This window comes from Carcharhinus amblyrhynchos, chromosome 4, assembly GCF_965287045.1.
Source record: "Carcharhinus amblyrhynchos chromosome 4, sCarAmb.v2.hapA, whole genome shotgun sequence".
In the NCBI taxonomy this organism is placed as follows: domain Eukaryota; kingdom Metazoa; phylum Chordata; class Chondrichthyes; order Carcharhiniformes; family Carcharhinidae; genus Carcharhinus; species Carcharhinus amblyrhynchos.
In genome coordinates, this window is record NC_137327.1 from 73,046,446 (window position 1) to 73,073,971 (window position 27,526).

Below are 27,526 nucleotides of genomic sequence, written 5' to 3' on the forward strand. Positions count from 1 at the left end.
GTAACATTGATGGGAGACTAGAAGAAATGCCATAACTTCAGCACTGCCTGGGACCTTTCTTAAGCTTCAAACGACTCCATTTAATGGTTTCCTTTAATTTTGCTTGGAAATGTTAGCCAGAAGCACATTGAGAATGTACTTTATTAAAGTTGTCATCCCTCACCCAAAGCTTCTTGTAGGGATAAGTATAAAGAAAAGACAGTGCAATGGTTCAGCCTGAACTGCTTAACTCTGGCTGCAGCTAGTGTAGAAACATCATTCTAGCTCATCTTTGACAGCTGTTTTGACCTTAGCTGCCCATGTTTTGGAGACTGGAAATTATTCTACACTGGTAAATGCAGAATAATGAATCAGATTGTTGAAAACAAGTTCCATCATAAACCTTAAAAAAAACTTTATCATTTACTGTGCTCCCTTGGGTTTATTTGCACAACAATTGGAGCACTCATGTGAAGTGCTAAGCTTTGGAGTCACCTTGGACCTTGACAATTGTTTGATGCTATATTGGTTTGAAATGAATTCTTGCCAAGCAAGTGCATCCGCAGTTAATTTTATTGCCTTTTTTTGGCTGATATTTACTATTGCAGTTGAATTTAGTTATAACTGTAATTTGATTAAAAATAGTCATTCCTCCATTAGCTCGGGCACAATTGCTGACAAATGCATATTTTAGGTTTCTCTTTTATTGTGATGCATGCACTACAATTCCTTTGCAGAATTCAGATAAGGGAGCCTTTCATAGAAACCCTACAGTGCAGAAGGAGGCCATTCGGCCCATTGAATCTGTACCTGTCATATTCTAGTAAGAAGTCTCACAACACCAGGTTAAAGTCCAATAGGTTTCCACTGGCTGTCAGATTACAATAGAGCATCCCAAACATGCCCTATTCCTGTAACCCCACGTATTTACCCTGTTAATCACCCAAACCTAGACATTTTAGGACACTAAGGGGCAATTTAGCCATGCCAATCCACCTAACCTGCACATCTTTGGATTGTGGGAGGAAACCAGAGCACCCGGAGGAAATCCACACGGACACGAGGAGAACATGCAGACTCCGCACAGTTAGTCACCCAAGGCTGGAATTGAACTCAGATCCCTGGCGCTGTGAGACAGCAGTGCTAACCATTGTGCTCCCTTGTCACTCAGAAGTATTTCTAATGACAGCAATCTATATGCATTCTTTAAAAAAAAAGTTAAGATCATATTTTTGGAATGTTCATTGCAGATTGTAAAAACCCACTCTAACATTTTTATTTTTAGTCTAACTTTGATTTTGCACGTAGCATGCAAAAAAAAGTTGTGGTGTTATATGATTGCATATAAACTAAACACACGTGACAATTTTATCAGTCAAAGTTTACTTTCTGTTTGTGGCATTACAGTATTTGTTTACTGTACCAGTTGCTCCTTTTGTATTACTTCCTGCATGGAATTTGTGTGTTGGTACTAAATGCAGGCATTTGATTATAACATGTGTATTATAATCTTTAAAATGCTATTAGTACAGCCGCTGGTTGGTTGGGCAGTCCCATTGAGGAATGATAATTGCGGGCAACACTTAATTGGGGAAATTGCAGGAGCACAAACTATAATATTCCAGCCCGTTACTTTTAATGGTTTTAAACACATGATTTCCTAAGTTCCCTGCAGGCAATGTGCTGAAAGTACTTGTATTGATATTTCAAAACACTACTTTCACAAGGATGCTTGTATGTGGGAGAGGATTTAGTGCGCGTCTTGGACTGAAGCTGCAATGTTGCATTACCATACAGTGATGCAGCTGTCAGCCCCAGGGATCTGTTCTAGGACCCTTGCTGTTTGTCATTTTCATAAATGACCTGGATGAGGAAGTGGAGGGATGGGTAAGTAAGTTCGCTGATGACACGAAGGTCGGTGGTGTTGTGGATGGTCTGGAAGGATGTCAAAAGTTGCAGCAGGACATAAATAGGATGCAGGACGGGGCGGAGAAGTGGCAGATGGACTTCAACGCGGATAAATGTGTAGTCGTCCATTTTGGCAGAACCAGCGGGATGAACGAGTACACTATCAAGGGCAAGAGTCTTAGTAGTGTTGAAGAGCAGAAGGATCTTGGGGTCCGGGTCCACAGGACTCTTAAATCGGCCTCGCAGGTGGAGGAGGTGGTCAAGAAGGCGTATGGTGTACTGGCCTTCATTAATCGAGGGATTGAGTTTAGGAGTTGGGAGGTAATGCTGCAACTTTATAAGACCCTTGTCAGGCCTCATTTGGAGTACTGTGCGCAGTTCTGGTCGCCTCACTATAGGAAAGACGTAGAAGCTATTGAAAGGGTACAGAGGAGATTTACATAAGAACATAAGAAATAGGAGCAGGAGTAGGCCATCTAGCCCTTCGAGCCTGCCCCGCCATTCAATAAGATCATGGCTGATCTGTCGCTGCTCAGTTCCACTTTCCCGCCCTCTCCCCATAACCCTTAATCCCCTCTCTTATCAAAAACCCATCAACCCACGTCTTAAAAATATTTAGCGAGGCAGCCTCCACCACTTCAACGGGCAGAGAATTCCAGAGATTCACCACCCTTTGAGTGAAGAAGTTCCTCCTCAACTCCGTTCTAAACCGCCCCCCTTTTATCTTGAGGCTGTGCCCCCTAGTCCTACTGTCTTTTTTGAGCAGGAAGAGTCTCTCCACCTCTATCCTATCCATCCCATTCATCATCTTATACGTCTCAATGAGATCTCCCCTCATTCTTCTAAACTCTAACGAGTACAAGCCCAGTTTATTCAGCCTCTCCTCATAGCTCGACCCCCTCAACTCCGGTATCATCCTAGTAAACCTCCTCTGCACTCCCTCCAAGGCCAAAATATCTTTGCGCAGGTGCGGCGCCCAAAACTGCACACAGTACTCCAGCTGCGGCCTCACCAATGCCCTATACAGCTGCAGCAAGACCTCCCTACTTTTATATTCAATCCCCCTCGCTATGAAGGCGAGCATCCCATTTGCCTTCCTGACCACCTGCTGCACCTGCAAGCTGGGTTTTTGCGACTCATGCACAAGGACCCCGAGGTCCCTCTGCACCGTTGCCTGCTGCAGTTTTTCGCCACGTAATAGTCCTTCCTACCAAAGTGGACCACCTCACACTTGCCAACATTAAATTCCATTTGCCATTTCCTGGCCCATTCTCCCAGCCTATCTAGATCCTTCTGCAGACTCTCCACACCCTCCGCACAATTTGCCGTTCCCCCAATCTTGGTGTCATCAGCAAATTTCGACCCCCTACACTCGGTTCCCTCCTCCAGATCATCTATATAAATGGTAAAAAGCTGAGGCCCCAGCACCGACCCCTGGGGCACTCCACTAGTCACCATCCGCCAATCCGAATAGCACCCGTTGACCCCCACTCTCTGCCTCCTATTTGACAACCAATCCTCTATCCACGCTAACACCCTACCCCCAACTCCATGTCCCTCGACCTTCTGCAATAACCTCTTGTGAGGTACTTTGTCAAACGCCTTCTGAAAATCTAGAAAGACCACATCCACCGGCTCTCCTCTATCGACCGCCCTAGACACATCCTCATAGAACTCCAGTAAATTTGTCAGACACAACTTCCCTTTAATGAAACCGTGCTGCGTCTGCTCTATCAAGCAATTCCCTTCAAGATGCCTCGCAATTTCCTCCTTAATGATAGATTCTAACATTTTACCTACCACAGACATTAAACTAATACTTCAATGTTATCACACCCTTATACAAACACTACTTCAAAATTAAATCCTGTTTCAGGATAAGAAAATTTGTGAAATTAACATACGTAATTTACAAATGACAATCAAATGTTGCGATGAAATAATTCCCTCATAGCCTTCATGAATCTCAAGTAGTACACAAATATTAGCTCCAGCTATCCTGTAATAAGACAATTTTTACTAAAGGCTACTTTTTTTGATCTGTTGCAGCTAATAAGGAAATAGGTAGTCACGAGATTCAAAAATAACTACTCTCAAAAGTCACAAAACTAAAGTTGATTCTTTCCAACTTATTCAGCAGCAACATTACAATATGTTCTACTAGGCCTTTTACAGGCAGATTTGGTTTCCTGGTCTGGATACAGTGCTGCATATTTTCAGCCCATATTTGCATTATTAAAGAACTATGTGGTGGCTATTTCCTAATAAAACTTTGCTTCTAATTCAACCTCATTTGTTGCACAAATCACCAGTTGACTTAAGTACTCAAATTAGGAATGTTTCAGCCCATATTATGAATTTTACGAGAAACACAATGACCCAGATTTTGCAATTTTAATGACAACAAAACTATTACTCATTGAAACCGATATCAATACCCAGCTTCTGGATATGCATGTTTTAACACGGAAATCCAGAAGTTGCTTCCTTGCTTCTCCATAGATTATGCTGAAGTCCTTGTTTTCTTTCACAGATGTGGACATAATTGGCTAGGCCAGCATTTATTTCCCATCACTAACTGCCCCTGAAGTGGTGAGCTGCCTTCTTGAACCACTGCAGTCCACAAGTTGTAGGAACACACATCATTGTTTGGAAGGGAGTGCCAGGGTTTTGACTTGAAACATGGAAATCTTAGCACGGTGGCAGTGATTAGCGCTGCTGCTGCACAGTGCCAGGAACCTGAGTTCAATCCCTGGCTTGGGTCACTATCTGTGCAGTCTGCACATTCTTTGTGTCTGTGTGGGTTTCCTCCCACAGTCCGAAAGACGTGCTGGTTAGGTGTACTGGCCATGCTAAATTCTCACTGAGCATAACCGAACAGGAGCCGGAATGTGGCAACTTGGGGATTTTTACGGTAACTTTATTGCAGTGTTAACAATGTAAGCCTACTTGTGACACTAATAAATATACTTTAAATTGACAGTCTTTTGTTTGTCCCATTGTAAAATCTTTCAACTTTTCGAATGAGATGTAACTGGGTTTAAACTGTGCACCAACTCAATTACTCCTGACCAGCCTCTCTGACCTTGAAAACAAAATATGCAAAATGCCAAACTGTTGTTTCATTTTGATAAAGAACATATTTTTAAAATAAAAATCATTTTTTCAACAAAGTTAATTTTTCAGTTCCTTTAAACCCAGGAGAATGTGCCAATTTTTATTTCATTCTCTCAAAAAGATTACAAGTGACAGATTAGTGGTATTTACTTCCTGCTTTGCTACCTGAGAATTTTTCTGATGTCATTGGCTGCTCAGACTACTTGATGGCATCACTGTTGCCACATGACTAAGACTCCCCATATATGACACTTGAACAAAATTAATACTTGTAAAATGAAATCCACACGAGCACTGGATTGTTATAGGCAGTGTTCTTAGCGGTCAGCTACAAACGTCATTTTACCACTGACTGCAAACTCGGCCATTAAATGGATGATCAATTGATAAAACAGTTTTAGAAAATTTTGCAAATAGTCTGGTCAAACAATTTTTATAAACATTTTATCTCAGAATACTAAAATGAATATCCTGCATTACATCGAAATTAAATAACAGAAGTATTAAAGCAAATGCTAAACAATAGCTCACAGTTTGTTCTCAATGGCTTAGATGATTAAGGCAGTGAACAAATGACACAGATTCCTCGTGCGCATGAGTTACACATTTTGTCATACATTTACAAGGATGTTGCCTGGACTGGGAGGCATGCCTTATGAAGTTAGGTTGAGGGAGCTGGGACTCTTTTCCCTGGAGAGACGAAGGTTGAGAGGCGACCTGATAGAAGTTTATAAAATGTTGAGAGGAATAGATAGGGTGGATTCTCAGAGGCTATTTCCCCGGGTTGAAATGGTCGCTACGAGAGGACACAGATTTAAGGTGCGGGGAGGAAAGTACAGAAGTGATGTTAGGGGTAAGTTTTTCACTCAGAGGGTGGTGAGTGAATGGAATCGGCTGCCGTCAGTGGTGGTGGAGGCGAACTCGCTGGGGTCTTTTAAAAGACTTCTGGATGAGTATATGGGGTTTAATGGGATTGGGGGTTATAGATAGGTCTATAGATTGGTAGGTGTTGATGTGTTCAGCGCAACTCGTGGGCCGAAGGGCCTGTTTGTGCTGTAGTGTTCTATGTTCTAACCCTAATTGTAGCACAGTAACCTTATGGAAACAAACCAGGGCACCACAGTTTAATGGAAGAACAGAGGCATCCCACCCCACACCCCAACATGCACACATTTAAAAGGTGATACTTTTGATTCTCTTTGCTCCCCCTACTTAAATGGTGATTTCAAGCTCACCTCCACCAGTCTAGAATGCACATTCACACATACATTAGTAATTGGTGAGTCACTCCCCCAAACTGCTATTAAATACAATTGGAAAGAGAGAGTGGGAAAAAGAGTTGTCCCAACTGTCCTGAGCACGAGAGGATTTTTTTATTCACTACTCTCTCAATGTTTTTACTTGACTAGCATATGTAGCTCCAATGTTGCTTTAAGACTGAACAGTATTTCATAAGAATTCCATCACTTAATTTGAAAGAAACCTTTAAAATATTGTACGAGGGTAACACAGGGTAAGCATTGATGTAGTAGATGCTTTTAGTGGATTTATTTTCCCATAACGCAGATCTTGGAAACAAGCCATCTTGTTATTAAATTGTGTAAAAGCAACTTAATTTACAAGTTTAATTGACTTTAATGGGTGATTCGCAATGAAGTACACTGGTATTTTAGAGCTGAAATGACAATGTGAGCACTGATAATGTGTGACAAGGGTGTAGTATTATAATTTAAATTCTGCACTGAGATTGGCTTCCTGGTAGGGATGGTGGAATCACCCTTGGATTGTATAAGACTTTCATGAACAATTAAAGACACTTAGTTATTGATTAACAATTAGTCAGACCTACCACAGTGAGTGGGACTGGGGTATACAATCATCAGTGCTTTCATGTAAATTGCCAAGTAGTTCAAATACAAGAAATATAGATTCCAAGAAACCAAGATCATTTAAGCTGGCATTCAGAGTTTGTGATGCACATTAAATTTTGTTGCTTTCTAAGTATAAACCTTCAGGTACCTTCACAGCAGTCCTGTTAGGATTTATTATAGTCTGCAGTTTATTAGGAACATTATAAAACATCAGAGTGGGGTCATTTCTGAGGAAGAGTTGCAGTGCAGTGCCAAACAGTTAGCAGAAATATTTACAAATGCATGCTATTACTTTTATTCATTAGCTTGTTAAATTCAAAAGCGGAAGATCAGAAGACTTGGAACGTATTTGCCCAGCCCAAAAAGGATTTTGCAGAACTGCTGGCATGCTTTATGAGCAGCATTTGGAGCTGTAGACTTTTTAAATAAATTTTTGATGTGATACTGATTCCAGTACACAAATATGAAAATGAATTAGTTATTTTGAAAGCCCATTTAATTTTATTTTCACTTTTTTTCAATTCATTCAAGTCTAATAAAAAGTTCAGTACCTTGGAAGAACTGAATGGGGGAGTCAGGAGGCATAATGTCATGAGCATTGCAGGCATTGATTTGAACTATTGTTTAACATACTGCAACCAAGAGTTGTTCCATATGCTGGTTGCATGCGTATATGCAACCAGCATAATTGTATAATAACTTGAATTTTGTAGAATGTAAGGGGTCAGCAAGTAATTGAATGGATATGCAGTTTCGTTTCTACATTTGTTGAGGCAGCTGGTAGCATGATATCACTTTCAGTGAACTAATTATTAAGCTGTTGTAGGTGCAGTAGGAGACCATAAATCATTCTCCCTTAGTGCACTACTTCCCACACTATAAGCTGGCCTAGTGGAAAACTATGAGCATCAATTTTTTGAAAATGAGCTTTCTCCATGAAATCCTGCTAAATTTGAAAACAAAAAATCCGTCTTTCCTGAATCTCTAAAGTGGAAATAATTTGGAAATCAATTTTTTGACTTCCAAAAATAGTGTTCTTGTAGACTTGTGGAAATAGCCTCAGTTAATTGTTAAGAGGCAGCAACTAACTCACAATGGTTGCTTATATTTTCCTTCCCTTTGCACTGTCCTCCTTTCTTATTCCAAATTCCCTTCCTTCTCTCTCAGTTCCACCCCGCTGTGCAAGCAGATTCCGTAGTAACTTTCAAAATGGAATTGAATAAATTTGAATAAACCCTTGAAGGGGTAAAAATTGCAGGGTTATCGGAAAACAGGAAAATGGAGCTAACTGGAGCTGGCACAGGCACAACGGGCTGGATGATCTGTAGACTGTGTCATTCCATGTTCAAAGGCCAGTTACTCAAGTGCAGAGGTAGCAGAGACCAGGATTACACAATTTACAATCCCAGTATTCATACATATGCAACAGGTTATTAAGTCTCTATTTGTACCTTTCTTGTGTAGTACCAGCCATCTGTCTGTCTGTTTTGTGTATTATTCACATAACTGTGCTGAAGTAATGTGTGAACATTTTTCATAAAAATGCATTGAATTCCAGAATATTTCATCAGTATCACTCTTAGAATCATAAATGTTTTAATTTGTTTTTGGCTAATGCTACTGCAGAAACATCCTCCCCAAACCACACATCCCATTTCACCTTATAACACCACCTTAGATTTCAAATTGCTATCGGCTATCTCAGGGCGACTATGTACACGCAGCTTGTTTAATTATACCTTCTCTAATGGGTAAAGGAATGTGGTGCAAATGTATTGACCATTCACACCCGATATTGTCAAAATTAATTTCTGTTTCATAATTCCATATGACAAGCTAATTGAAGTGCCATAATTCTTAACCTCCATTGTCACTTCCCTAAGTTATCATCATCTTTAAACAAACCCATTGAGTCCTTTGTTGTTTTGGGACTTCAGGGTAAAATATGTTGTGTATAGAATCGGAACAGGAAAAATAATAGCTGGAATTCTTTGCAGTGAACTGTTTTTGTAAGATTTTTTCGACTTGTTGACAAGTAATATTCATCTAACAGTGAGTTTAGAAAAAAATTTAATGGAAAAATCATACATTTAACTTCTGTTTTGGCGGCAACTATCGTAATACTAGAAATTCACAGGAGTGTGCTGAGTGTTTGAACGTTCATTTCTCACTTTGTATTTTGAAGGCTAAGGTGTAATAAAAAAGTTAATGTGCACCAGGTGGAACAGTCTCAGCTGTAAGTGATGTGAATGACTGTAGTGCAAGACGCCCTCATGGCCTAGAGAAAATACATGTGGGAACCAATGACACTTCCCAATGGATGCAATACAATCTTCTTTTGCGAAGTGTAATGGGCACATATATCTTTGTAATATTGGTATTGATGGTAAGGTTTTCTGTATAATCATTAGCTGCTGGAACAAAGAATAGCTCCATCATCCAAATAATGGCATAATAGTGCTCAGTGATGCTTTACAACAAAAGGTTCTTGCCATTTTTTAAAGGATTCAATGTATTTCGTAATCATTTCTCATTTCTTTACAACAGCCACTGTTGAGTGCTACAATCCAAGAACCAATGAGTGGAATTACGTGGCTAAAATGAATGAACCTCATTATGGACATGCTGGAACTGTTTACGGTGGTTTCATGTACATTTCAGGTAACTCCTAACTCTGGTTATCACTTGAATATTGTTCCATTAACTTCATCTGAAAGCTGTTGAAACAAAGCATAATCAGTCATCTTGAATTAAGTGTCCATAAATGAGTCAGTGTTGAAATCAAGCTTAATTTTTGGGTTCTTGCACTAGGACCTTATTTGGATGGTGCAGTATTTGAGTGCTGATGCAAATGGACCTTTGGTTCCTTAATTTTAAAGTGTGTTTATACCTTCTAACTGTAACAGGGTCTCAGAGCTGAGAACACTTGCCATTGTGCCAGGAATCAGTCAAGTGAACTGCGATTACAATTATATCCTTTCTTAGTTTTAAGATAGCTATGGAGAATGCTTGGTCTGGCCCAAAAGTTAAAATTCTAAATTGGGGCAAGGCCAATTTTCGTGGCATTAGACAGGAACTTTCAAAAGTTGACTGGGGGAGTCTGTTGGTAGGCAAAGGGATGGCTGGTAAGTGGGAGGCTTTCAAAAGACTGTTAACCAGTGTTCAGGGTAAGCACGTTCCTGTGAGAGTGAAGGGCAAAGGGAACCCTAGATGACTCTGTGAATCTATGGAACTCCCGGCCCAGTGAAGCTGTCGAATGTTTTTAAGGCAAGGATAGATACATTTTTGAACAGTAAAGGAATTAAGGGTTATGGTGACCAGGCAGGGTGGGTAAGTAGAGCTGAGTCTAAGATCAGACATGATCTTATTGAATGGCAGAGTAGGCTTGAGAGGCCAGATGGCCTACTCCTGCTCCTGGCTCTTATGTTCTTTTGTCTTGGGATATTGAGGCCCTGGTCAAGAAGAAGAAGGAGGCACATGACATGCACAGGCAGCTGGAATCAAGTGGATCCCATTAAAAGTATTGAGGGAGTACCAGTTGAGTTAAGAGAAAAATCAGGGGGGCAAAAACAGAACACGAGATTGCTTTGGCAGATAAGGCAAAGGAGAATCCAAAGAGCTTCTACGAATACATAAAGGGTGAAAGAGTAACTCAGGAGTATTTTGCCTTTTAAGGGTTAACAAGGTCATCTATGTGTGGATCGACAAGAGATGGGTGGGATCCTGAACGAATATTTCTCATCTGTAGTTACTATTGAGAAAGGCATAGATGTTAGGGAACTTGGGAAAATAAATAGTGATATCTTGGGGAATGTACATATTACAAAGAATGAGATGCTGGAAGTCTTAAAGCACATCAAGGTAGGTAAATCCCCGGGACTTGATTAAATGTATCCCATGACATTGTGGAAGGCTAGGGAGGAAATTGCACATCCCCGAGCAGAGGTATTTAAATCATTGAGAGCCATAGGTGAGGTGCCTGAAGATTGGAGGGTGGCAAATGTTGTGTCTTTGTTAAAAAAAGGGCTGCAGGGAAAAGCCTGGGAACCAAGGTCGGTGAGTCTAACATCTATCGTGGGTAAGTTGTTGGAAGGTATTCTGAGAGATAGGATCTACCGGCATTTAAAGAGAGGCAAGGACTGCGTAGGGACAGTTAGCATGAGTGGAAAATCATGTCTCTCAAATTTGATTGAGTTTTTTCAAGGGGCACCAAGAAGATAGATGAGGGCAGTGCCTTTGATGTTGTCTACATGGACTTTAGTAAGACCTTTGACAAAGTACCACATGGTAGGTTGTCGCATAAGATTAAATCTTATAGGATCCACAGTGAGTTAGCTAAATAGATACAAAATTGGCTTGATGATAGAAGACATAGGGTCATTGTAATGAGTTGTTTTTCAAACTGGAGGCCTGCAACCAGCAGTGTGCCTCAGGGATGAGTGCTAGGTCCACTGTTGTTTGTCATTTATATTAATGATTTGGACAAGAATTTAGGAGGCATGGTTAGTAACTTAGCAGATGATATCAAGATTGGTGGCACAGTGGACGTGAAGAAAGTTATCTTGGATTGCAACAGGATCATGATCAATTGGGCCAGTGGGCTCATGATTGGCAGATGGAGTTTAATTTAGATAAATGTGAAGTGATGCATTTTGGTAGATTGAACCAGGTCAGGACTTAATTAACGGTAAGGCGTTGGGGAGAGTTATAGAACAAACAGATCTAGGGGTACAGGTTCATAGCTCCTTGAAAGTGAGTCTTAGGTGGACAGAGTGGTGAAGAAGGCATTCGGCATGCTTGGTTTCATTGGTCAGAACATTGAATGTAGGAGTTGGGACATCTTCTTGAAGTTGTACAAGACATCAGTAAGACCACACTTGGAATACTGTGTACAGCTCTGGTCACCCTATTATAGAAAGGATATTATTAAACTAGAAAGAGTGCAGTGAAGATTTACTAGGATGTTACTGGGATTTAATGGTTTGAGTTATAAGAAGAGGCTGGATAGACTGGGATTTTTATCTCTGGAGTGCAGGAGGCTGAGGGGTGATCTTATAGATGTCTATGAAATAATGAGGGGCATAGATCAGCTAGATTGTCAACATCTTTTCTGAAAGGTAAGGGAGTCTAAAACTAGAGGGCATAGGTTTAAGGTGAGAGGAGAGAAGTACAAAAGGTGCAGAGGGACAATTTTTTCTCACACAGGGTGGTATGTGTCTGGAACAAACTGCCAGAGGCAGTGTTAGAGGCAGGTACAATCTTATCTTTTAAAAAGCATTTTGACAGTTACATGGGTAAGATGGGTATAGAGGCATACAGGCCAAATATAGGCAATTGAGACTAGCTTAGTTGTTAAATAAAAAGGGCAGCATGGATAAGTTGGGCCAAAGGGCCTGTTTCATGCTGTAAACCTCTCTGACCCTCAGTAAGGAAAATCTGATTTAGCCACCATGAGACAAAATATTTTCTAGGACGTCAATGACTATTCAATTGACATTATATTGAACTCACCATGGTCCAACAGGAGCCAAGTTCTACCCCTGTGCTCTAGGTGCTATTTATCCTCAACCACCATCACAAACAAATTATTTAGCCATTATTAAATTGCTGTTCGCTGGAACTAGTTGTGTGCACGTTCATAGCCATGGTTTCTGCATAATAGGAGGATTAATTTCAAAGGAAACTTGGCTCGAAAGTGCTCTGGGATGGCCTGAGATTGCAAAAGGTACCATTGAAATGCAAGGCCTCATTTTCCTTTTCTAGATAGACAGGTCATTTAAACACAGCTGCACCTTTTAGCAGCCTGCTTTCCACAATGTAGTCCATCTGACTTTACTAAGGGAGACCAATGAAAATGTAACTGCACTTTCACGATTTAATAATTCCCTGTGTGTTATGTAGAATAAGGATCTTGTTTTATAACATTGTTATTCTCCATTGCTGCGAACAATTTATTAAAATAATATTAGATTTTCTAATTAAGTAATGTTTTTCCATCTGAAAAGCACAATGATTAGATTAAAACTTTGCTCCATTACACATTCGGAGTTTCGTCCTCCCAAGACCAGCTGCGCATTAGCTTTTCCCTTTCTTAACCTCAGCTAACATAGTTTTAAACTCTGTTAACATGTATGAAATGTCATTGATTTGTTCTGAAGCCAAGGTGCTGCAGCAGCATCTTGTTTGCTGTGGGATTTAACAAAATTAACCTTACTTCTACCTTGTGGATTCGTTTACTTCTGAGTGTCCTTGATTTGGAGGAACCTTTTCAATAGCTGTACCTGGGGAGCAGCTAATCGTTCCCTATGAGAAGCCATGGACATATGCTGATGGAGTTGGTAACTTTTTCAGGGTTAAAGTTTTGAATAGAACATTTAACTTTCTTATCCCAGACTCTGATTTGGCAGTAACACTTGGACATGTAACCTTGGATTTCAGATGTATTCCAGCAAATGTGGTTATCCAAATGTTGTCCTTGTCAACAGGTGTCCCATACGTGACTCACTTCTTTTCAAATAGAGGTCAAATTGGGGCAAAGCCTGATGTTGGGAATTCATTTGACTGTCTTACGTCTGTCTTTAGAAATTATCTACCAAATGTGGATTGAAGCTGATTTAAGACTTATCATTCATGAGGACAGATTTAATGCTGCAATATTATTATGGAGGAAGGTTTCCTTCTCTTTCTGTTTCCTAATCTTTCCCACCTATTTCTGCTTTTTACAAGAACAAGGATGGGCCTTCCAGCCCCTTGAGCCAGTCCTGCTATTTAATTAGATCATAGTTGATATGTGCTCTAAATCCATTTACCATAAACTCCATAACCTTTGATTTTGTGAGCTAAGGGTATCCATTAATCTCAGTCTTGAAAGTCCAGTTCTTTCAGAATTTTTTTAAAGTTTGAAAGTTTTCTATTTTATGTTTACCACACGACACAACAAATTCTAAAATCTAATACAGTACAGAGTAATCATTATTCCACATAAATATACAGAAAGGATTCATACATATGATCAATTGTTGGAATCGCTGTAGTTGACATCTTTTATATGGATAAAGAATAACAGATAACAGGATGACAGAGACAGCTCTACACAATATACAGATCCCTTATGGGGTAATATACAACCAACTAGGGCCTAACTTGGTGTCCCAGGACCTCCAAGCAATAAAAGGAGAATCCAGGAAAAGGAGAACACCAGGGTACTGTCATCACTACAAGATGTGACATGGCAGCATATGGTCTCATGATTAGGAACCAGTAAGCCAAGGATTCATATACCTTGTCTAGGCTTGCGACTTAAGAAACCTCCCTCCACTCCAACCATATCAAAGGCACCGATCTGGCTGCCTTCCACCAAACAATTTAAAGAATATTCCACCAAGGAAACTGTACTGACAAGGAGCGTACAGGAGTTGGGATGTCTTGTTGAAATTGTACAAGACATTAGTGAGACCACATTTGGAATACTGTGTGCAATTCTGGTCACCCTAATTTAGAAAGGATATTATTAAACTAGAAAGAGTGCAGAAAAGATTTACTAGGATGCTACCCGGACTTAATGGATTGAGTTATAAGGAGAGGCTGAATAGACTGGGACTTTTTTCTCTAGAGCGTAGGAGGCCGAGAGGTGACTTTATAGAGGTCTATAAAATACTGAGGGGCATAGACAAGGTAGATAGCCAATATCTTTGCCCAAAGGTAGTCTAAAACTAGAGAGCATAGGTTTAAGGTTTGGGGGAGAGATACAAAATTGCCCAGAGGGGCAATTTTTTCAGAGGCTGGTGAGTGTCTGGAACAAGCTACCAGAGGTAGTAGTAGAGATGGGTACAATTTTATATTTTAAAAAGCATTTAGATAGTTACATGGGTATGAAGGGTATAGAGGGATATGGGCCAAATGCAGGCAATTGGGATTAGCTTAGGGGTTTTAAAAAAGGGCATCATGGACAAGTTGGGCTGAAGAGCCTGTTTCCATGCTGTAAACGTCTATGACTTTGAGAAGAATCGTCAAGACAACCATCAACAGTGAAGAGATGTGACCCTCTTCCTTCCAACAAGATAAGCGAGGTCCTCTAGGATTAACTATAAAAAAAACAGGGCTTATATCAACACTCCACCTGCCTGGATAGAGAAAGGAAGCTCTAAAGAGAGAAGAGCATCGGGATTATCCGATAGATGCCAGGCATAATCTGTCAACATACACTTTCAGGAAAGATACCAGGAATGGAGCAGCATAATCCTCACAAGGAGCAGGATACAGCAGGAGAGCCCAAGTCTAGATGACAGACAAACTGTAAGTCTCCATATAAGACCCTTGAAGGAGGTGACTTTCTCTTCCAACCAGCTTGATCTCCAACCGAATAGAAACTCAAACAACACTGAACCAAAGCATACTCGAACTTGGGCCCTACAGCCAGCTGGATGCAAGACCCCCAGGGGAATGAAGTCTTCAGATAAAGGCAAAATACTTTGAATGCTGGAATCTGAAACAAAAACAGAAATTGCTGGAAAAATTCAGCAGGTCTGACAGCATCTGTGGAGAGACAATAGAGTAAAAAGCCTGACAACACCAGGTTTAATTTAAACCTGGTGTTGTCAGACTTTTTACTGTGTTTACCCCAGTCCAACGCCAGCATATCCACATCATAAGAGACAATAGAGCCAACGTATTGAGTCAGGATGACCCTTTGTCAAAGCTGAATGAAGTCTCCAAAAAGGGGAGCAGTCCAGAAGCTCCCAGAGGTGGCATCTGTGGCAGGGCAACCTACTCCTCTGTCCAACATAGCCTCTAACTGACCCAGATGAACATAGCCACTACTAACCTAACCTGCTCAACAACACCCTAGAACAAGGTCCAATGAGCCAAAAATATTCATATTACTCTGATGTATTGAACAAAACATACTATCCCTTTTAGGACCTGATACTAATGTGATTCAACCCATTTCCCCACAGCAGAGAAACCCTAATAACTGGATAATATGCCCACTATACATTCCATGAGTCAAGTAATCAATTAGCCAGTACCTGCACAGCCACCTCAAAATAGAAAACTAAACTAACCAGGCAAGATAAGTTAACTATACCTGGGCATGCACCAGATCATAATTCCCCCGCTCCAATGACACACAAGGGACCAATAACAAAATAAAGAACTTAGTCTTTTCCAGGATATATGATCTATCCGCACTTTCTGAAGAAACAAGCAAGGATTCCTAAATCCCAGAACATTAAATTACAAAAGAAAAACATGACCCCAATAGTTCTAATGGGGGATTCTCCTTACCCACAATGAGAACTTACAAGTGTAAAGGAGAACATGCCCTTGTCTACATCAGTGGAGATGAAGTAGACAGGGTCCAGAGCTTCAAGCTTTTAGATGTCCAGATCACCAACAACCTGTCCTGGTGTTCCCCACCCCACCCCACCCCATGCCAACACTATAGTTAAGAAAGCCCACCAACACTTCTACTTTCTCAGGAGACTAAGGAAATTTGGCATGTCAGCTATGCCTCTCACCAACTTTTACAGATGCACCATAGAAAGCATTCTTTCTGCTTGTATCACAGCTTGGTATGGCTCCTGCACTGCCCAAGACTGTATGGAACTACAAAAGGTTGTAAATATAGCCCAACCCATCATGCAAACCAGCCTCCCATCCATTGACTCTGTGTACACTTCCTGCTGCCAGTATAATTAAGGATCCCATGCATCCCAGACATTCTCTCTTCCACCTTCTATGGAAAAGTCTGAGATCACGTACCAACCGACTCACGAACAGCTTCTTCCCTGCTGCTGTCAGACTTTTGAATGGACTTATCTTGCATTATAGATCTTTCTCTGCACCCTGGCTATGACTAACACTACATTCTGCACTCTCTTGTTTCCTTTTCTAGGAACAGTATGTTTTGTCTGTATAGCGCACAAGAAACAATACTTTTCACTGTATGTTAATACATGTGACAATGATAAATCAAATCAAATTAAAATAAGGCCATACCAAAACTCTCTGTACCGAACCACCTACCCACCTGCTGTGGTGCTACTTCTCTATATAAAAAAAAATTAGAGTACTAAAAATTGCATGCCCTCAGTGTAAATGCTAGGATTATAGCACATAAAAAAACAAACAAGGTAAATACCATACAACCCTCGTGTCATACAATCAACTCAGCATATTTCTCAATAGAAAGAAGGGGGGACACAAACAATTAAACCAAGGCCTCCCTCGTTCCAATGTCAGAGCATGCCTATGGATGGATACCATCAGAAAGAAAAGATAGACAAACCTGATTTTCACAGTATAGCAGGTGGTAAAAGCTTCTGTACACATTTATCATACACACTTGTCAAGATAAAAGACAACATCACAAATCAGGATTGTAATCAAGAGAATAAAGTTCAGGATTAGTGATGAACTGCAGGATAAAATAACTATCCACAAAGCTTAAAAGGCCAAAGCCATGGCAGGATCATTGCACAGGACCATCCAGATTTTCATCATTACATGTTCCACATGGATGAGGCTAGCCAGGCTTTCCGAGCTGTGGATTCACTGTGATCTCAGGCTTTCTGCATGTGTCAATGACTGCATGTGTGGCCTTGAGAGTTCTCTTGTAGCGGTCTGTGAGATGCTTTAATAAAAATGGGTTCCACTCTCTGAAGGTTCAGCTAATTTGTGATCACAGAAAACATACTGTGTATGTTTGTGCTAGATACCCAGAGAGCTCTCACAACAGGGTGTCGAAATTTGCTGATGACACCAAGATTGGGGGAAAGGCAAATTGTGCGGAGGGTGTGGAGAGTCTGCAGAAGGATCTAGATAGGCTGGGCGAATGGGCCAGGAAATGGCAAATGGAATTTAATGTTGGCAAGTGTGAGGTGGTCCACTTTGGTAGGAAGAATGGTAGGAAGGACTATTGGGGGAAAGGCAAATTGTGCGGAGGGTGTGGAGAGTCTGCAGAAGGATCTAGATAGGCTGGGCGAATGGGCCAGGAAATGGCAAATGGAATTTAATGTTGGCAAGTGTGAGGTGGTCCACTTTGGTAGGAAGAATGGTAGGAAGGACTATTACTTACGGGGCGAAAAACTGCAGCAGGCGACGGTGCAGAGGGACCTCGGGGTCCTTGTGCATGAGTCGCAAAAACCCAGCTTGCAGGTGCAGCAGGTGGTCAGGAAGGCAAATGGGATGCTGGCCTTCATAGCGAGGGGGATTGAATATAAAAGTAGGGAGGTCTTGCTGCAGCTGTATAGGGCATTGGTGAGGCCGCAGCTGGAGTACTGTGTGCAGTTTTGGGCGCCGCACCTGCGCAAGGATATTTTGGCCCTGGAGGGAGTGCAGAGGAGGTTTACTAGGCTGATACCGGAGTTGAGGGGATTGAGCTATGAGGAGAGGCTGAATAAACTAGGCTTGTACTCGTTAGAGTTTAGAAGAATGAGGGGAGATCTCATTGAGACGTATAAGATGATGAATGGGATGGATAGGATAGAGGTGGAGAGACTCTTCCCGCTCAAAAAAGACAGTAGGACTAGGGGGCACAGCCTCAAGATAAAGGGGAGGCGGTTTAGAACGGAGTTGAGGAGGAACTTCTTCACTCAAAGGGTGGTGAATCTCTGGAATTCTCTGCCCGTTGAAGTGGTGGAGGCTGCCTCGCTAAATATTTTTAAGAAGCGGGTTGATGGGTTCTTGATAAGAGAGGGGATTAAGGGTTATGGGGAGAGGGCGGGAAAGTGGAACTGAGCCACGACAGATCAGCCATGATCTTATTGAATGGCGGGGCAGGCTCGAAGGGCTAGATGGCCTACTCCTGCTCCTATTTCTTATGTTCTTATGTTCTTAACTCATGTATTTTGAGCCACTTGCAAGTGTTGCATAGAACTTCAAAGGTTGACTTCTTAGTAATAAGAGGTAACCCTTTAAGACCAGGCTCATGAAGCTCTTTTATCCACAGAGTGCATCTGAGTAGACATGCAATAGTGCACATTCAACCACAAATCCTTAATTGGCAGATTATTGGCCTGACACATTTCAGATGTATGGACTGCTCAGGCAGGGTTCTCCAGTTCTCACCATAGAGGCTACCTTGTGTTACCTTGCTTTTATTTTAACTTCTCGCATCATCATTGTTTGCTGTGCCCTGCACAACCTAGCGCTGCAAAAGGGAGGATGTTTTTGTCTCAGCAAAACTTGCAGGAATTACGTATCTCCTCAGGACAAGGAGGATGTTGAAGGGGATGAATTTGAAGAGGGTGAAGATTCAAACAAGCCATACAAGGATGCCATTGCATCTGCACAACACAGCAGGCGCACCCGTGAGAACATCATGGCTACAAGATTCCAGGAGGAATGCGAAAAAGGACATACAAACAAGGAGCAGAAGTAGACCCTTTGGCCCTGTGAGCCTGCACCACCATTTAGTAAAATCATGGTTGATCTGATAGTAACCTCAAATCTAGATTCTCCCACAAGATGAAGACAAAGCATAATTCTGTTCACTGTGCAATGCAGGAAAGATCATGACCAGGCTAAGGAAGACCAGGCTCTTTTATCCACAGAGTGCATCTGAGTAAACATGCAATAGTGCACATTTAACCACAAATCCTTAATTCTTATTTACAACAGTGGCACAATAGTTAGCACTGCTGCCTCACAGCGCCAGGGATCCAGATTCAAATCCGGTCACTGTCTGTGTGGAATTTGCACATTTCCTCTGTGTCTGCAGGGGTTTCCTCCCATAGTCCAAAGATGTGCGGGCTAAGTTGATTGGTTATGCTGAAATGACCCTAGTGTCAGTGGAATTAGCAAGGTAAATATATGGGGTTATGGGGATAGGGCTTGGGTGGAATTGTGGTTAGTGTAGACGTGATGGGCTAAATGGCCTTCTGCATTGTTGTAGGGATTCTATCTTATGAAAGATCAACAATCTCACTGAGCACTGAGGAAGCATAAGTCACATTCAACCCCAATGATGAGGCCATCCTCCAAAGGCACAGTAGCCTAAGGACCATGTTATCACTGAAGATTGGAATGAGCACTCCATTAGAGGACAACCTTAAGCCAGTTACACTTAGTGCAGTCCTTTCAACCATGGCACAAACAAGTCAATGGCCATGGCATCTTATGATAACTATTTTGTACTTCTACTGGCTAGATGTAGTTCCTTTAGTGTCAGAGCTAAGAGCAAAGAAAAATCAGTAGAGATTTATACTATTTTGAGGGGGGAGTTGGGTTTGTGTAATTGTACAAAGGGCATGTAAATGAATTTAAGATTGCTGAGAAAGGTGCTGAAAGTGCCCAATGAATGGTAGAACAGAGGCTCAGACGGTAAGGGACTGTCTGAGGAATATTTGATTTGGTTTGATTTATTATTGTCACGTATTAATATACAGTAAGAAGTGTTGTTTCTTGCATGCTATACAGGCAAAGCATGCTGTTCATAGAGAAGGAGGTGAGAGAGTGCAGAATGTAGTGTTACAGTCATAGCTAGGATATAGAGAAAAATCAGCTTATGGCGAGGTAGGTCCATTGAAAAGTCTGACGGCAGCAGGAAGGAAGCTGTTCTTGAGTCGGTTCACACATGACCTCAGACTTTTGTATCTTTCTCCTGACAGAAGAAGGTGAAAGAGAGAATGTCTGGGTCCGTAATTATGCTGCTGCTTTGCTGAGGCCATGGGAAGTGTAGACAGAGTCAATGGATGGGAAGCTGTTTTGCGTGGATAGGGCTACATTCATGACTTTTTTTTATAGTTTCTTGCACTCTTGAGCAGAGCTGGAGCCTTACTAAGCTGTGACGTAAGCAGAAAGAATACCTTCTATGTTGCATCTGTAGAAGTTGGTGAGAATCGTAACTGACATGCCAAATTTCCTTAGTCTTCTGATAAAGTAGAGATGGTGAGCTTTCTTAACTATAGTGTTGGCATGGGGGGACCTGGACAGGTTGTTGGTGATCTGGAGACCTAAAACCTTGAAGCTCCCAACCATTTCTACTACTTCTGTTGATATAGACAGGGGCATGTTCTCCAGAATGCTTCCTGAAGTTGATGACCATTTCAGAGGTTAGCTAAGAATCAACCACATTGCTGTGCATCCAGAGTCACAAGTAGGCCAGACCAGGGATGGATGGCAGATTTCCTTTTTGAAAGAACATAGTGAACCAGATGGGTTTTAACAGCAATCAGTGATAGTTTTGTGGTCACCATTACTGAAACTAGCTTTGAATTCCAGACTTCATTCATTGAATGCAAATTCCACCAGCTGCCCTCTCCCCAGAGCGTTAGTCTAGATCTCTGGGTTACTAGCTCCAATGACATTACCACTTTGCTATCATCTCCCCATTTCAGGATTGTTCATGCAATGACCAAGCCCAAATCATGTACACACAGGAAACAACAGTGACTCTGCACTGGCTTCTGAACTCAAGCATTGAGCAATCCATTTCCAAATGCCACAAGACCTGGACAATTCCAGCTTGAAAGTAAGTGGCAAATTACATTTTAGCCACACAAATGCCAGGCAATGCCATCTCCCCTTGATGTTCAATGTTATCATCATTGCTGAATCTCCCACTATCAACATCCTAAGCGTTACCATTGACCAGAAACTGAACTGGACTAACCATATAAACGCTGTAGCTATAAGAGCAATTGTGCGCAGTAACTCACCTTCTGACTCCCCAAAACCTGTGCACCATCTACTGGGCACAAGTCAGAAGCTTGATGGAATACTCTCCACGTGTCTGGGCACAGCATCTCCAACAATACTCGAAGTTCAACACCATCCAGGACAAAGCTCTTTGATAGACACCCCATCCACCATCTTCAATATCCACACCCTCCACCACCAACGGGCAGTGGCAGCACTGTGTACCATCTACAAGATACACTGCAGAAACCTTTGTCAGCACCTTCCAAACCTGTGACCTCCACCACCTAGAAGGAAAGGAGCAGTAAATGGATGGGAACATTACCATCTGTTCGAGGATGGTTAGGGATGAGCAATAAATGCTGGCTTAGCCAGCAGTGCACACATCCTATAAATGAATAAGAAAATATTAAAATTAACTTGGTGTGGGCATTAGAAAATTTTAACAGGTAGAGGAAGCCAGGAACTGTGAAGTCCCAAGATGTAAGTGTCTTTCTTTGCACTTGGGCCAAGAGGGAGCTTGCAGACTTTCAAACTCCTGACCATGTACACTTGTGTCCTGACCAATACTTATCTAGCAGCCAACATTTGTGAAACAGATTCCCAGGCCATTATCAGCTTGCTGATTATGGGAGTTTACTGTGCACAAATTGGCTGCCACACTTTCTAGACAGCAACAGTGCCTACATTGGCCAAAAACCCCTTTGAGAGGACATGAAAGGCACTATATAGATACAAATCTCTTTTATTCTTTTTTCCCAACTTTGATCATATATATTATCTTTTTCCCAGTCTATCTTTGAGTCACTAAATCCATCTGATATTATTGTTCTAATGTATCTAAGAACTGTCAGCCAATAACTATCTCTTTTATCTATATTTTTTGGTGGCCTGTATTTCTGTTTTAATTCGCATGAATTAACACGTATGCATGTTGATAGACTACTTCACAAACACTGCTGCTCCATATCCTCTTTCACTTTCCTGTCCTGAAAATGTCACAATCTGAAAGTTCCCTGTTCCATCCTTACCCAAGCAGTAATTAATCCTCTTGTCACTGGTGGTGTATTATATTCCTTCATAATCATTTATGCTTCCAAACTCAGTATTCATTCCTAATGCAGTTAATGCCTGCAAGGAATGTTAGATGAGCGGGCGTGTGTGCAATGCAATTTCAGGAAGTTTTCTTGCAAATTGAGCACACATCAAAAGAACTACAATGGCAAAAAAATCTTAAATTATGGGGACAGATTGCATTGATTAGGTTTACGTTCCCTTTAATGTAGAAGGTTAAGGATTGATTTAGTTGAGTTCTTGAGAGGATTTGATACAGTGGATAAAGAGACAGCCCCTCTATTGGGGAGCCTAGAACAGGGGCGATGGGCTGTATAAGGTTCAAGCTTTGTCATTGAAGGGCAGCGTGATGGCACACTGGTTAGCACTGCCTCACAGTGCCAGGAACCTGGGTTTAACTCCTGGCTTGGGTCACTCAGTGTGCAGTTTGCACATGGAGTCTCCCCATGTCTGCATGGGTTTCCTTTGGATGCACCGGTTTCTTCCCACAATCCAAAGGTGCGCAGGTTAGATGGATTGGCCATGGTAAGTTGTCCCTTTGTGTCAGGAGCACTAGCTAGGTTAAGTGCTTGGCATTATAGGGCTAGGGCATTGGTGGGATTGTGGTCAGTGAAAACATAATGGGCCTAATGGCAGCCTCCTGCACTGTAGGATTCTGTGATTCAGGAATGATGTCAGGAAGTGCTTCTTCAAATAAATAGCGATAGAATTCTGGGACTCTCCCATCTTAGAATTAAAAATCTAAAAACTGAGATTGGTAAGTTTTTCTTATGTAAGGTTACAGAACCAAGGCAGGTAAATTAAGTTAAGATAATGATCAAGCATGATTTAATTGAATGGCATAACAAGATTGAGGGACTGAATGGCTGCCTCTTGTTCCTGTAAGCATATTCTTAAATTGTTACAGATCTTCTACTCAGTGCTAATAATATTTAACCACTTGCCACTTTGATTTTTTTTGCAGAAAATAAACTTTATAAAAGCCTTTCTCCTAACTCTTCTCGATTTCTTCTTATTCCTCAGGTGGGATTACCCATGACACCTTCCAAAAAGAACTCATGTGCTTTGACCCTGATACAGACAAATGGACCCAGAAAGCTCCGATGACCACAGTCCGGGGCCTCCATTGCATGTGCACAGTTGGAGATCGTCTTTACGTCATCGGAGGAAACCACTTCAGAGGAACCAGTGATTATGATGATGTCTTGAGCTGTGAATTCTACACACCTGCCCTGGACCACTGGACCCCAATTGCAGCCATGCTGCGTGGGCAAAGTGATGTTGGTGTAGCCGTCTTTGAAAATAAGATCTACGTGGTGGGAGGATATTCTTGGAATAACCGCTGCATGGTGGAGATTGTTCAGAAATACGACCCAGAGAAAGACGAATGGCAGAAAGTCTTTGATCTGCCCGAGTCACTGGGAGGAATTCGAGCATGCACTCTCACAGTCTTTCCACCAGAGGAAAATACTGGATCACCTTCCCGAGAATCACCTCTCTCTGCACCTTAGCAAAAGAAAAGGACTGCTGTAACTTCAGTTCCTACAAAGAACTCATTTGCACAGCATCATAATTAATATCAAGGATTTTCTGCCTTTTTGCTCGGTAGTAACTATAGTAGGCAGTGACACAAGTATAATTACAGAAACAGTGGATTGAGTTATTTGTGCAGTACTGTTGACATCGATTGTCTGCCTGTTACAAGAGAGACATAATAATATATATATGTCCAGGATTGAACTCTGAAAAAGTTTAGCGATTTTACTGTTATACAGTGTGATTTTATTTGCGGGGTGGGAAGGGCTGGGGGGCAGACAGTGCAGTGCTGAGAGTCGCTCACTAGGGTTCATGTAAACCAGATCATTAACTAACCTATGGGCACATCTTCATTACCATGGGCTCCCAAAACTTCAAAAATAGTTTCATGTGGTTCATATAGATGTGGGAAGGCAGCCTGTTACATGGCTGTTTTCAATTAAAATGTTGACTCCAGTTAATTGGTTGCCCCATCTATCTGAAATTATGGGACACATATCTTGTCTTTTGGTATTAAGTTAAACGCGGCGCTGATGGTTTTGAATTCCAGTACGCAGTATTTGTGCTACCGCCATTTCACTTCTGCTGAATTTGAAAAGCTGACCAGTTTTATCCTGAGCTGATCAGCTTTAGCCTTCTCCTTTATTTGTTGTACAGGTCACGACTGTGCTGTATCTCTCCTCTGCACATCTTGGTTGATGAGATATCGCCGTGTGGCGATAGTAGGAGCGTTGCTCAGCTCAGTGAACATGAACTGTGACGCTCAATATTTTTTTGTTCAATAAAGGTTTAACTGAAATCAACAGGCCTACATACTTGCTAACTTGCATCCTTCGCTAAACTTGCTTAACACAAATTATGATATCTACTTTTATCTGTTTGCTGTTTCATGCCTTTAGTCTGATTAATGGAATTTCGCTTCACAATTTTGATTTTGAAGGAATAATCTGACAGCTCCACGTTTTCTTTATTCTAATACGGCTGGAAAGACAACAACTGTAAAAAGAAAGAGTTATGCCAACTTTTTGGGTGTAAATCATTCATAAAAGCTTTTGTGATTTTATTTCAACCTGAGATACTTCAGGTATTTATATTTACAGTGTTGTGAGAGCAGTACCACGTGTCCCTCTGACATTCTGCTCTTCAAAGCAAGCTAATATTTGTACTTTTCAATGAAAGTGATTGTTTTCTTAATTTTTTTGGCAATGAGAAACCACATCAGCCCAGAATCAGATCTAAAGAAGCCCCAACTCCGAGGTCATTCCCACTGATACACCTACTGAAAATTGGTAGATTTACAGCTTGAGAAATGCTGGAGAAAAACTGTAAACCCATTAATATGGGGTCATATAGCACTATTTTCTACCTTGGGATATTCTGAACCTAGAATGTCAGCAAACAAATGATCAACAGACCCCAAGGTTCTGATATGCAAACACAGAGAATAATGCTTAGATTATTGTGGAAAGACAGTAAAAATGAGAATGTTCTAGGGAGAATGAAATTCAGAAGAGACATGATAGACATCAAGAACTGAAAGTTGAGTTATTTTGACCATCTGTTAAGATGTGACAATAATAGAGCCCTGCTAGAAGGGCACATTGATGGTAAAAAGAACCAAGGAAGAGCTAGCATTTCTTGGGCAAGCAACGTCAAGGAATGGGTGAACATGAGCTATCGGGGACATCAAGGATAGCTTCCTACAGAAGTAACTGGGCTAACAATGCAGCCAACCCTCAGTAAGAAGAAAAAAGTCTGAAAAACACTGTTCAGCGTTTTTTGAAGAGAGTTGAGAGTTTACAAGTAAATTGGATTTTTGGTCTGTCATCAGGTTTCTGCTACTCATTACTATTTGCACCGTTATATCTGTTGTGATTGATAGGACCAGTGTGTGTCAGCGTTGACAGGATGTCTGTGAGAGTTGGACAGTATTTACAGGACAATCTTGGGGGCCTGTCAGTATTTTATGTGGAGACTCTGGGAATGGGTTAGTATTTTGCAGGGACAATCTGGGCGTGGATCAGTATTTTACAGGGAGACACTGGGAGAGGGTTGTTGCTTTACAAGGAGGTCCTGGGATTGGGTCACTATTTACAAGGAGGCTCCAGGATTGGGTCTACATTTACAGGGAAGTCCCGGGATTAGGTCAGTGTTTACAAGGAGATCCTGGGATTGGCTCAGCATTTACAGGGAGGTTCTGGGATTGGGTTAGTATTTACAGATATTTAATAGGAATACACCCAATATGTGGAGGGAGTTGATAGGATCAGGGTTCCCATCTGAGCAAAAGTCAATACACTTACAGCTAAATAAAAGTATGACGACTTGAATGAATAGAACACACACATACCAAAATAATTATGTAGAATGTTGCCTGGGAGACTGCCACTGTTCCCAGAAAGTCTTTTGGAATGTGCCAGTGTTTGCAAGGAGGCTCCCCAATCCCACTGACATTTGCAGGGAACTTTCTGGAGTGTGCGAGCCTTTAAAAGGAGTTTTCCAGAATGTACCAGTGTTTGTAAGGATCTCCAGTGATGTGATAATATTTGCAAGCAGTCTCTCCAAGTGTGTGTTTGTTTCCAGGAGTCCCCACACAAACAAGTTTGAATAAAATCTTGTTTATGTGCTTTCCATGTTGACTGTCAACTTTGGGCTTTTCTGCTTTAAATTCTTTTCCCATCTTAAAATGGACAGCATCACAATACGTAACAAAGTAATTGCACATGGACAGTTAAATATCTCATAACTCATGTAATAAAGTTCTGAGTGTTAAAAGATCTGCCCCAAAAGAGAAATAAACTGAGTATTTTATTGTTTTAATACTATTTGTACTGCCTTTAAGTTTGTGCTGGGGAAGTTCCTTCTACCTCAGTCTGTTTCATTGTTTTCCAGTGATCATTTTTTGTTGGAATAAGAATGCTGGGAAAAGTGATGCCTCTTGTAAACGTTAAAGAAATTAATTCGAGATTAGAAGTATTTCAAATCCCAAACTTGGCTACTACTCTGAAATCAGGCTTTGAGAGCTGAAGACTGGGGTGTATAGTTTACAGGTTGATGCCATGGAAACTATGGGGAGTTACACTGAACGAGACCCAGGATAGTGGAAGATGGGGGATTGTTGCTGATGTGATGCCATGAAAATAATGCCAATGTATGGGGCTGGAGAACAGAGAACAAGCTGCAGGATATAACTACCAACGTACATTGTTAAATTTGGTTTTCAGTTTCTAGAGCAGTAATTTTTCTATGACCAACCTGATTTATTAAAATAAGATGGCAATCTCTAATTTTAGAACAATGAAAATGTTTGCTGTTATTTAGTTTAATGTCTCTAGTTTCCTTTAATCACCCACAATCTAACTGAATAGCAGAACTGGCTAGAAAATTAATTTATGTTC

At 41.2% G+C, this 27,526-nt stretch overlaps 1 protein-coding gene across 3 annotated transcripts in view; it reads left to right on the forward strand.

Annotated features, from left to right (window-relative positions):
- Positions 1 to 26,922, forward strand: part of klhl13 (kelch-like family member 13) — a 245,933-nt gene extending 219,011 nt beyond the window's left edge. For all 3 annotated transcript variants that reach the window (XM_080187352.1, XM_080187351.1, XM_080187350.1), the window contains 2 exons: positions 9,423 to 9,536; positions 23,616 to 26,922. In XM_080187352.1, coding sequence (XP_080043478.1) covers positions 9,423 to 9,536; positions 23,616 to 24,103 — 602 coding nt within the window. In that variant the 3' untranslated portion in view covers positions 24,104 to 26,922. The remainder of the gene's footprint in view (positions 1 to 9,422; positions 9,537 to 23,615) is intronic.
- The last annotated feature ends 604 nt before the right edge of the window (positions 26,923 to 27,526 follow it).